This window comes from Branchiostoma lanceolatum, chromosome 12 (genome assembly GCF_035083965.1).
Source record: "Branchiostoma lanceolatum isolate klBraLanc5 chromosome 12, klBraLanc5.hap2, whole genome shotgun sequence".
In the NCBI taxonomy this organism is placed as follows: Eukaryota; Metazoa; Chordata; class Leptocardii; order Amphioxiformes; family Branchiostomatidae; genus Branchiostoma; species Branchiostoma lanceolatum.
The window spans coordinates 13,674,024-13,686,325 of record NC_089733.1 but is presented as its reverse complement, the minus strand read 5'-3'; the positions used below and the strand labels follow the sequence as shown (position 1 = coordinate 13,686,325).

At 41.7% G+C, this 12,302-nt stretch overlaps 1 protein-coding gene across 1 annotated transcript; it reads right to left on the bottom strand.

Annotated features, from left to right (window-relative positions):
• Nucleotides 1-1,933: 1,933 nt before the first annotated feature.
• LOC136445769 (coadhesin-like) lies at nucleotides 1,934-10,953 on the bottom strand. The gene is made up of 16 exons (XM_066443907.1): nucleotides 10,944-10,953; nucleotides 10,482-10,732; nucleotides 10,269-10,344; nucleotides 9,768-9,968; nucleotides 9,315-9,437; nucleotides 8,701-8,828; nucleotides 8,367-8,448; nucleotides 8,044-8,229; nucleotides 7,138-7,308; nucleotides 6,421-6,609; nucleotides 5,627-5,815; nucleotides 4,964-5,155; nucleotides 4,369-4,557; nucleotides 3,458-3,634; nucleotides 2,919-2,957; nucleotides 1,934-2,223 (listed from the first exon to the last, which is right to left on the bottom strand). The coding sequence occupies exons 1-16, from the start codon at nucleotides 10,951-10,953 to the stop codon at nucleotides 2,012-2,014; spliced, it is 2,415 nt and encodes an 804-aa protein (XP_066300004.1). The 3' UTR covers nucleotides 1,934-2,011.
• Between the last annotated feature and the right edge of the window lie 1,349 nt (nucleotides 10,954-12,302).

The window sequence follows — 12,302 nt, the reverse complement described above, 5'->3', positions numbered from 1 at the left end:
ACTTGGTATATCGTTTGCTAGGTTGCGTGTGGTGATGCACGTTGTCTATTTTCCAATGTAACAGTGACTATACGATCACAGCAAGTAAGGAAGATTTATACCCCGTATCTGCCTGAAGTATTTCAGTCATGCATAACGGATTATAACATGGTCCCTATGGCAGGGCAGTGGGACATAGCATTAATTATAGGGGTGCAATTACGATATTGGATTGACGTTTAAAGTAGTTATGGTGTAACAAAGCTATTGTGCATCACCACGCCGAACCAGGCAAACGATATGCCAAGTTACACACCGATGCGACAACGGGATCGTGAGTTATAGCTGCGAACGCGCAAACAACATCATTCCTAATACTCCCAGAAGGAGGTCATCCTCCTTCCCGGAGTAATAAACGTACTTCAGACATGTAGTCACGACCTGATGATGATGATGATGTAGTCTCTACCAGACTAACTACGCCGGCTATTGGGAGAACATCTGCCGGGGGACTTTGGCCATGGAGGGTTTCATTCAACATTGCAATATTGGACTCTATCTCCGTAGCCAACTCCATTCATACAATTGACTCTATTTTGGCCAATTGCTACTATTTTCCCAGCGACCCGCGGAGGCAGGTAGAGCCTAATGATGATGTGAAATACAAGGCTAGAAAATTATCCCTTACATATTTGCCGTTTCCTATGTATTGCAATGCTATTACTAACACCAGTGGCTTCGGAATAACAGAAATCGTTGTAAAGTCCTGCCACTCGTATCTTCATTAGAGAAATTTTACCTCAAATGAAGAGTCACACAGAGAACAATTTACTGAATCGTGTAATTTAACAAGTAAACCGAAGTAGTACAAAAATCAGTAACACAAGAAACAACTGCACACAAAATGACAAAACCACCATGCAAAATGTAAAACATATTTCCTAAAATCTTAAATTATAGTCCATATGACTTCTATATGGTATACATTTCTCCAGCAATGTGAACAATACATGTATTCAAACGTTTATATCAATCTGCAACGTGTGCAAATGTGCAATTTTTGCACACAGTTCAAAACTTTACTTATGTCCAGCCTACCAATTTTTCAAGTACATCCTGTATCAAAATCTTATCCAGTTGCTTGAGTAGCTATTTTTGGCCTACATACTGTAGTTGTCAGGTACTATTTCCCGTGTATTCTAAGGTGTACATAATTTATACCACGTACTACACCCTGAGATAGTCTCACCGCAAACAAGGATGTGGATTAAGTTTGAGTCCTTTATAGTCCATAGGAACGCGTTGTTCTTTTGGTTCGCTATACGTCGAACAGGAATGTACATAATCAACGTGATAACTAACTCATTTATTACCGCAATATTTGCTTCCCTGGTCCAGAACATATTGTTTTAAACAGTTTATCTCGCCACATCCGGCACACAAACTCACTTCACAACAAAACAAACGGCTTTAAGAACCAGGACTGTTACTGTTGCATGTGTTTTAACAGAGGTAGCTTAGAGATGAAAACTTGTGTCCGATTCTTATCGAAAAATGTCAGGGTGACCTCAAAAGAGTTCTACTTGGTTGTGCATCTACACAGCTAAGAGAGTTTAGAATGACTCTAGATACATCTGTTATTTCTGTTGATACAACCATTTCAGACCCCATTGAGGATTTAGTACTTGTTAATTACATTTTTTTGCATTAAAGATACCGAGTGAGGTCTGCAATGGAGACTAATTTTTATAGAAATTAAGTTTGACACCGATTGCACCACACATCTAAAAAGGTTTGAAATGGACTGGTATGAAATGAAATGAAACGACAACTCGCACAGCTGCTCATTTACATGCCAAGCAAATGTTTCACCAAATCTTCACCCATGACACCAATTGTCTTTTAAACTTTTGAGTAAGTCCTAATGACCAATCACACGCCGGTATACGTAACCATTTAATTTGCATCAGTGAGGTGATGACAATATTCTTTATAACTATTTCACTGTCCTTATTGCTGAAACACTTTCCTTCTATCTATTGGACCATGCAGTCGACGCTGTTCTCGGAGGTCTCCCATCAGAAGGTCTGACCTTTGTCTCTTCTTTTTTCTTCTTGTAAAGCAGGAATCCTAGGCCGACGGCGATCAGTAGCACGCCAATCCCGCCACATGCGGCGCCTGCCAGTACTGCAGTGTTGTCGGATTTCTCTTCTCCGTTCTCTTGGGACTGGCCAGCTGCGACTCCTGGCGACAAGATAAATGTTTGTTTTTTTTCCTTTAACTGTACAATTTTCTGTATAGAGATTTTATAAATGGAGACATTGTCTTGGGTGTGTGTGTGTGTGTGTGTGTGTGTGTGTGTGTGTGTGTGTGTGTGTGTGTGTGTGTGTGTGTGTGTGTGTGTGTGTGTGTGTGTGTGTGTGTGTGTGTGTGTGTGTGTGTGTGTATGTGTTTATGTGAGTGTGTGTTTGTGTGTGTGTCTGAGTATTTGTTTGTGTTTCCTTATTTTCTTGCAGTCAGTATAACTCAAGAACCTCTAAATTCATTACAATGATATTTGATGTGTGGGTAGGTGTTGGAAAGACGGAGGTCAAGGGTCACATTGAGACCCCTAGTATGTAACCTTGGTACTGCAGCATAACTTCCGTTTTTCTTGGATCTTTTGGTCTGGACGTGCTATGGTCTTGATTTTGTTGTTGCAGATATCTTGTGATAAAAGGAAGTAGCGTAGGTTTGGGCCCCCCAAGCAGCTTGTTACAATGTATACCTTTCTATGTTAATTACATGTAAAGCTGAACCCCAATATAGCATACTACAATACAACCTGCTAATTCTTTCTTGGCTTGAATGGATGTTAACTGTAAATCTACATGTAGCATGCTGTAAATCTACATGTAGCATGACATGTTATAAAGTATGTAGATTTGTTTCGTCCTAACCTGGGGCCGGGCATCCATTTGTGCCACAGTCTTCACCCTCTGCAAGGAAACAAAGAAAACAAACGTTCTTTAGATAGTCATACATTCTATCATCTTATATACAACCAAATGATAATCTAGTATGTCAAAATCATCAAATCAAGTTAAATATACAGTCAATGTCTGGCGACATTCAACAAATCAAAAAGCACACAATAGAAAAACAGCCTTCTCCTATTATCCACATAAAATCCTGTTCCAAGGTATTTTGTGTGCTGCATCTAAAATATGGTTTCTGCACAGTTTTAACAAGTTTCAGATATACATGTGCAGTACAGTCCTAGAAAACTCTTCACGGATACTAACGCAGCCATTCAAATTTCTTACGTGGTTATCTACAAAACAAAGCAATTATAGCCCCATCACAACCGGCAGTAAATATGTACTGATAGTCAGCTATGGTGCGACTCTAATGTGAGTTATAACTAGTTTTATAAACAGTCAGCAACACTTTTTACAAACATCAATAAATAAGGCTTCACAATAAACTTAATCATTACCCGGACAGGGTCCGTTGTTGCACGGCTCCTCTTCCGTATCCACCCCGATCCCGTTGACATCCCCTGGGCAGGTGGCTCCCGGCTCCGCCCCCGCCGTCTCACACCGTCTGGCCCGCTCACGGTCTCCCGGGCCACAGGTAGCCGTGCAGAGCGACCAGGAACCCCACGGACCCCAGTCTGTGTTGGGCAGAGTTAGATAAGAATAGATCATTGGATGAAGCTTCTATGGTAGGCATTTAGGATTACCTTTTTGGGGCCATATCTTGTACTGTTTTCTTAATGTATAGTGGTTCTGATTATGCCCGGTGTCGGACTGTCCCAAGCAAAATAGTACACCGAATGTGTAGCTGCTTCTATACAGGCTTTGAATAATGGCACACATCTAATGCTTTGCTTTATTTGCGGTTAGGCAGGAATAATCTTAGGCAAGAATGAGTTGACAACTCTATTCACTTCACTGTACCAGTTACATATTATCAATTCTATGAAATATTTTGGACATCACATTTGTAACTACTAATTCTACATATAGACTACCCATGATGCAATTCAAGCGTTGGCAACTATGTAATTGTTGATCGTGGCTTCAGTGGACAGCGACCTTACTTGATGTGTACAAATAAGCTAAAACCAAGTGCAAAGACTCATGATCATTTATCTTTTAGACACTATTTCTTGTCAAAAGTTAGCTCAGCTGCAGCTGGGTGGTATTATTCAATTTATCAAAGATTTCTTCTTGTTATTTGTATATCAGATAAGGTAATCCACTTGTCGTTGAAAGTGTATACATTGCTAGGATTTTCGTATTCATCTGGCTTAAATGGTGTAATTTATCTAAGTAAAGGCAAATCTCTTTTGAGATTAGAATGGAATCAAAGTCGAACTCAAACGGAAGTGTGATTTAGCCATACCTGGGCATCGTCCCGTCTTGCATACGTCATATCCGGTTTCCAGGTCGTCTCCATCACTGTCCCCTGGGCAGGGATTTCCACCGTGTTGGGGTGATGGGTCATTGCACTCTCTCTCCCTCACTAGCATCCCTCCGCCACATGTGACGTTACACGCGCTTATAGCAACCCACGGTCCCCACTGTCCGTCCACTGCAGACAAAAAAAACCAGAGAGACATCACTTCGATAAACATGCAAGTTTGTAGTGCTCATGCAATGGTCATAAAAAACTTTTTTTATACGGACGTGATCTTTAAAACTTAGAGGGACTTCCTGGACCCTCATGAGCCACCTGGCACTGAAGAGGATTGAGTGAGTGAGTGATCTTTAAAACACCGAAAATAGTTTGAACTTTATAGCCCATGATTTTTAAGTCAACAGACAAATCCAACAGGTTGCTCAAAGGGATAATTTGTCGAACAAATTTCTGTAGCTGTACGGCAAATGACCAAGTAATTATTGACGTCATGATAAAATGGTGTTGATAAACAAAAAAATTCTAACGATGGCCGATCCACACGCTTTCCATTTATCCGTATAGATGTACATGTACCTACCCGGACATGGAGTCCCTGCCTGGCACGGCCTTGTGTCTTCCTCCAGTCCATCCCCGTCCATGTCCCCCAGGCAGTCCCTCCCACCGCTGGACGGTGCAGGGCTGTCACACCGCCGGGACCTGGTCTCCACCCCGCCGCCACAGGTCGCGCTGCAGGGGCCGTAAGATGTCCAGACTCCCCAGCCTCCGTCAACTGTCATCGTCAACACAACAGAAACGAAATTTTACCTTCAGACACTTTCAGTTAAACTTATTTTCCTCGGAATCACAGTGATGTAGATGAAGAAAAATGGGGAAATATTGATTAGAATCATATCAAAACATTCAATGATATAAATCCGGTAACTGTTATCTTGACCTTCTTTGTGCTTGACCCGTCACATTCATAAAAGAAGAAAGTATTCTTGTGATACAAGATCTGAAGAAATTTATGTCAACAGTATATCTAAGTTGATATCATGATATTAAGCTTATCCTGTTTAGTTAGCGTACAAGCTTGGCTACAATTTTAGATATTATATAAGACGAATAAATGGGCAAAAATCATTATTTGTTGTTTTGTCATTCATCAGGGAGATACGTATCATCAAGAAAAGTTTACCACGGGACTGTTGAAAGCGTGCCTCCTCAACACGCACTTAAACAAGCAGACAAACAAACAAACCTGGGCATGTCTGTGTCTGACAGGGTTGGAACTCTTCATCTGTTCCATCACCGTCTGTGTCGCCATGGCAACCGTTGCCGGTGTACTGCGGGGCAGGCTCCGTGCATGTCCGCACTCTCCTCTGTGTCCCTCCGCCGCAGGACTGACTACACGTCTCCCATGGCAACCACTGACTCCATCCGCCATCAACTATCACATCAACAACAGTGAACAAGAGTATACAGTTATTAACAGGGCATGTGTACGTGACGTCACGGCAGCCATGTTGTTTGGTTAAACCCGGAAGACCTATAGATTTGCAAGCCTATTTTGGCGTGATCACGTGACCCCTTTCCAAACGCCTGCGCCATTTCGAAATCTGCTCTCGGGGAATCACAATCTGGCGGGAACGTGCCAGATTTGGGTGACAACGAGGATACGTCCTCAATTAGAATTAGAAGATAGACCTATCTGTTACAATCACCGCTCGGCCTCGTTTTCACAAAACTCACTCACCGTGACACAAACAAAGAAAAGAGTAGACTAGAGTAGAGTAGAGTAGAGTAGATTAGAGTAGAGTAGAGTAGAGTAGAGTAGAGTAGAGTAGAGTAGAGTAGAGTAGAGTAGAGTAGAGTAGAGTAGAGTAGAGTAGAGTAGAGTCGAGTCGAGTCGAGTCGAGTCGAGTCTTCGGTCAGGTAGGATGTACTTCCAGTTTAGACCGCTCCTTGTTCAGTTCATCATCGGTGAGGTAACAAACATTAAGATAACGTATCATAAATTATGATACTTTTCATGCATGTTACTATAACTCTCACCTGGGCAGGGGTTTGTGTTACACGTCTCAAAATCTGTATCAGCACCGTCACCGTCGTCATCACCAACACAGTTGGCGCCGCCATGTTGGGGAGGGGGGTTGTCGCACAGCCTCGTTCTCAGCCGGATTCCTCCGTCACAGGTAACGTTACAGGCGCTGAATCCACTCCATGGACTCCATCTACCGTCAACTATGACAATATAATAGATCACAATTTCACTACAGACACACAAGCAGCTATGTTGGCTCATTCTGTGTCTAACTTTTAAACAGAGAAGGCAGCAGTTTTCAGTAGTTATTCTCAATCAAGAAACAACGAAACCGGGCGTATATAGCTATACAAGCTACATTTTCCATATAACTTTTTGTAATAGACACTGAACAGGGGTCATCAATAGTATATTGAGACATTAGTTTTAACTTTGAAGTTCATTTCTTTCAGTGGATGTTGTTTCTGCTATAGTCGGATGGAAGGAGAAGTTATCATCGTCCTTGCATCAATTTCAATAACAGTTGAAACCTAAACGGACTTTCTGAAAACCTTCAAAGCAAGCAGATAACAAGGGGGGTGGACAGAAAACGCCAAGTGACTAGCAATGCCTAAATTCAAACACAATATGTAACGCATAGACTGTTCTGTAATTTTACCAACCATTTTATAACCATAGTATATTTTTTGGAGTTTTCTGTGGTATTCTATCGGTGAATGTAAACTTACTCGGACACGGGCCTGTATCACAGCTCTGTGAGTCAGTATTAGGACCCGCACACTGACTCCCGCCGTGCTGAGGAGCAGGACTGTCACATTGTCTGTCTACAGGCTGAGTCCCCCGGCCACACGTCACACTACAGTCTCCAGCCGGCTGCCACGGGCCCCAACCGCCATCAACTGGAGAGGGCAGAAAACGGAATTTGGTTATGGTTACTTATGATAGAGCGCTTCCCAAGTCTTGTTTAATTTTGGATTCCATTTAATGGTTGTGCCTCAGCAGTCGCAATACATTTCAAATGATCACAAAAAAGTTAGTTACGGTCAGTCATGATAGAGCCCTCCCCAAGTCATACTTCATATGGGACACCGGTTAACATCTCCAAGATGACATGTCACACACGATTTCCAAGTCATCAAGACCACGAAATACTTTGGTTACTGTTAGTAATATGATTGGAAACTGTCGAAGTGTTAACACCGTTAAATGGGAGTAGATACTGAGTCTGTCCGATATAAAGTTATTCTAAACTATTAAAAACATAGGTTTACGTCAGGAGCGTACAATAGAAACATTCAAAGTAATCTACTAAAATCGGTTGTAATCAAAGGAACCTTCTTGACCCACATCCTAAGACATTTTAGTGCACTTGCCCTTATGAGGTCACAGAATAGTTTCTTTCCCTTCACCAATTCTGAGTTTTTTACATACTTTTAAGCGTCCTTCGAATTCGTGCGGTCTTGATTACTTTGTACGTCAGAAATATTTTGACAAATCGCATAGAAAGTGTCCATACATGTTATTTTCGGTTGACAGGTTGGCAACAAATTTGTTTGTTGTGATCGAATCCAAGAGAATTAATCGCTTCACGGAGTGCGGTTAAGCCTGGATAAGTCTATATGTAAATATCGTACCCGGACAGGCTTGTTTGTTACAGTCCTGTTGTTCTGTGTCCGCCATGTCACCATCGTCGTCACCAACACACGTAAAGCCGTAAGGCGGCGGCGGGTTGTCGCAGTACCGGGTTCTGCTTTGTATCCCTCCGCCACAGGTTGCTGTGCAGTCGGTCCAGTTTCCCCAACCTCCCCAGCCTCCGAATGCTGTTTTGGAAGGCAACGCAAAACAACCTAAACCAATGTACGTGTAAATGTATAACTATATTCATATCATCACCAGGTTTCAGTATACTATCGTTATAACATTAAAGTGTTATTAAGTATTTGAAAAATGCGCCCACCTTCGCATGTCTCATTCCTAGTTCTGACGTCATCAATTGCAATGTCACTGAGAAATCCACCTATATCTCCATGAAATATGACCTGCAAACAAAAAGGAGACATGTACAGTGTTTCACAATTATAAAGATTAGATACTTGTTATACATGGGTCGATTTTGTAGGGATTTCAGTCTTATCAATTCATAGGCTTGTGCAGTCACTACAGGTTTGAATGGACATCAGTAGTTGGTATGAGAAACCATAGAGCTACAAAACATGTAGTGTACTGAAAGGTACTTTACGGACCCTAGGCCTAAGATTTTTCAGTCAACGTCTGGCGGTTCCTACACTTACCTGATAGTTGTCTGTGATGTTGTGGTTGATGACTGCCCTGTTCCAGGTGTCCCCTCTGTCCCCGCTCAGCTCCCACTGCAGCTGCATGTCCGTGCTACCTGACAGCTTGGTGTACACCTGAAGGATGCCTAGGTCAAGAGAGGAACATCCATAGGTTAAAAAAATGCACACCTATTCCACATACATCATCATCGTCGTCGTCATCATCAACGTCAATATCATCATCGTCATTATAGTCATCACCAACGTCAATATCATCATCACCGTCGTCTTCATAATCATCACCAACGTCAATATCATCATCATTGTCGTCTTCATAATCATCACCAACGTCAATATCATCATCATCGTCATCAAAGTCATCACCAACGTCATTATCATCATCATCATCAACATCAATATCATCATCATCATCTTCATGATCATGGTCATCATCATCATCGTCGTCGTCATTGTTGCAACGTAGTACACCTATGTCCATGTGTGCCATGCAAGTAGTCAAAAATGTGTGTGCGTACCTTCCAAGTATGCTTATTGAGGCTCACTTTGTGCATTCAAACGAACATATAACTAGTGCAAATTTGCTGTTTGAACAATTGAGTAGTAAAACTCACCCATCTGTTGTCCGAACATGTGGAAGTAAAACTCCAGACAAGGTCCGCTCGTCTCGGGAGAGAACAGCCTGGCTACATCACCCGTCTGTGCCGGGGTAGAGGACTCTACGTACATGTAGTACCCTGTAACATTAAATATTTTTTTTTTAAATAAACAATTTTACCACTAATTCAACAACCAAATGTAGCTATCATTTTTAGCACTTTTATCGTACTCTTTTACCGCTTTTCAAGCATTTTCATGCTATCATCTAGTAGTACCTTTGGGGCATCTTCTTAGTTACTGAAAATACTGTGATAATACCAAACTACTACAATACATACAATTCAAAACAAATGTTTGGAGCTATTGTCTATTTGCATATAGTCTGCTGTGTATATTCTGCTATCGGAGAGGCACTACTATTGAATATCTCGAAGAGCATAACAAGCTGCACTTGACTCTACACTTACCATCATGATATAGGCCCTGTGTGTGGTCATGGAAAGGCCCAGTTTTTGCACTCGGTACGTTGTTCTGTAGTGCATACACTCGGTTGGGCGTGGAAAGCTTGTGTCTGGTCCAGTCGATTTCGTCGTTGCTGTCCTGTAGAAAGCCGCACATGTCGCGCTCAAAGTCACAGTCAAGGCGAGGAGCAGCCGGGATCACACAAACTATAGGGAGGAAATATGACATTAATCAATGGATGCTTAACATACCAAATATTTTCATCATCATCAACATCCAGGGTGTTGTTTATTCGAGGACCAATAAGATATCCTTCCCTTGGGTCATTCCAGCTCGCTCTGTGCCATGCCCAGTATTGCCCATGCGTGGCCCAGCTGTTTGACAAGGTTGTGTCTTTTCCGGCTGCTATTATCGAGGAACAACTGCTTCTTGAAGATTTTTGGCTAACATACTAATCCTTAAAGACACAATCACAATTATGTTTTTATCTCAAGCAATCGACCTACCGCCATCACACATCATGATGTCATCAATGGCTGCCTGGCAACGGAAGCTTCCGTCTCGTCCCGTTTCAAATACGATCTGGAAATTAATGGATAAACGCATATCAGTATTTATCATTTTAAGAATATGGCATCAAACAACGTTATCAATTCTTTGTAACACAATCTATGATTAAAGAAAAGACACGTGCAAGAGATATAGATGAGTAGAAATACCTTGTAGGGCCCAGATGGGCTTAGAGGCAACACGACAGGTTTCCACGTGTCATCGATGGACGCATGAGCATATGTTTGAAAGATCGGGCTCATTATCCCTCCCTCCTCCAGGTACACGTTGAGGAAGATATTCTGTCCGTACAGATGGTACCAGAATCGCAAAACCACGTCAATGGTGAACTCCTGACTGATCAACCGCGCCCTGTCTCCGTCACTGTGGCCGGAGTGGGGTATCGTCGCATATCCTCCGTCTGTGTGTTAAACAATCGGTATTCCTTAACAACGTAAAGTCCGTGTGCATTGAATGCTGCTCATATTACACTTATCAGGTTACCTTTGTTTATATGAGCCAGTGAGTGGGAGTGTTAACCATCACTGTACTGTTTGATGTCTTAATAGATATCAATTACATTAGAATAAAGTCTAATTCACTATTTCCATTTATAAAAACACAGCATGCACGAACATACATGTTATTACAATACACACATAACATAACCAAGTTCACCTAATGGAGGTCAGTGGTCCAAGCTCAATGTTTATTAGGATATTCAGCTTATTGTCATGGTCTATTTTAGCTCTAATCCGTTAGCTACTATATACCTATAGTATGGGTCAAATCTAAAAACCAAAGATGAATATTGAATAACTTACTTTCATCGCCCAGGGTGTGGTCAGCAACGGGGCCAGTTCCAAGCTCAGGTCTACCCAAATTTTGCGCAAACTGCCTCGCCGAAGTTGGTCCTGCGTCAATGAGCCAGTCTAACTGATCATCTGTTGCCTGGGTCCACCCGCAGAAGTCACCTGGTGTATCAAAGTCACAGGACTGGCCGTAGACTATATTTTGTTTGAAAAAGAAAAAGACAAACTCGTCGTTAGTCATGATAAGTGATGTAATCATTGGTACATAGTGTAAGGATCAACGTACTCCAATGCCATTGTGACGTTTGATGTGGTTGAGGTAAGTACACGGGCAACAGGAAAAGACTTGCCCTTCCATCATCTGCTTCGAGATTAGGATAGCTCCATGCTAAGTCACTTTATCAAGGTTTTACGTACGTCAACAACATTTGTCTTATTACCGAGAGCTCCACTCCCACATGCGTGGAAAGTCCGATGGTAGCTAGTTTGATGGTGTAAACATTTTTGTATGCACAGGACGTCCAGTTGATCTATTTGATATTCATAAACCAGAGCTCTGCACTAAATCTACCTAAAAGTTTGCATTAAAGACTTACTCGTCACAGAAAATTATAGAATTACGACCGCACTACAAATGTACAATACCATATATTTTACAATGGTCAAAACAACTCTTATGCAATGTTCACTGTAGCAAAATCCTTGTTGTACATTAACTATGCCAGAATCAATCATAACCATACACATCAAGTGTAGTTCATATATAGATGCAGTAGTTAGACAGTAAAAGTATAATAAATTGCACTGTTTAGACGACTCTCATTTTTCACAGATGTCCCTGGCACCTAGGTGTTATCATAGTATACACGGGAGCAAATACCGTGTGCGCGGGACGACCTTTATCCTTGTTTGCATCAAAAATAAAACAATCAATTGCCGATTAACATTTTCATTGTCTAGCAACGAGAGCAATATTGATCTATCCATATTCACGGTTGTGTAAGAGGTTAGAAATGATTAGGAGTCTAGTTCTGTGTTCTCAGCTGGCGAACATCAGTACAGTATACGTACATATTCATTATATTTTTAGTCTAACGCCTTGAGCAAACAATGGAACATAGCGTCAACACAATCGTCATTTGCCAAGACAGGAGTTAAAAACCTAATGTCAGTAATGAC

Bases quoted from the DNA above. Each gene is read 5' to 3' on its own strand.
- LOC136445769 (XM_066443907.1), bottom strand. The intron at 6,610-7,137 runs GTAAGTTTACAT...ATATTGTCATAG, and splicing joins TGATACAGGCCCGTGTCCGA to TTGACGGTAGATGGAGTCCA. The intron at 4,558-4,963 runs GTAGGTACATGT...TTTTGTCTGCAG, and splicing joins GGCAGGGACTCCATGTCCGG to TGGACGGACAGTGGGGACCG.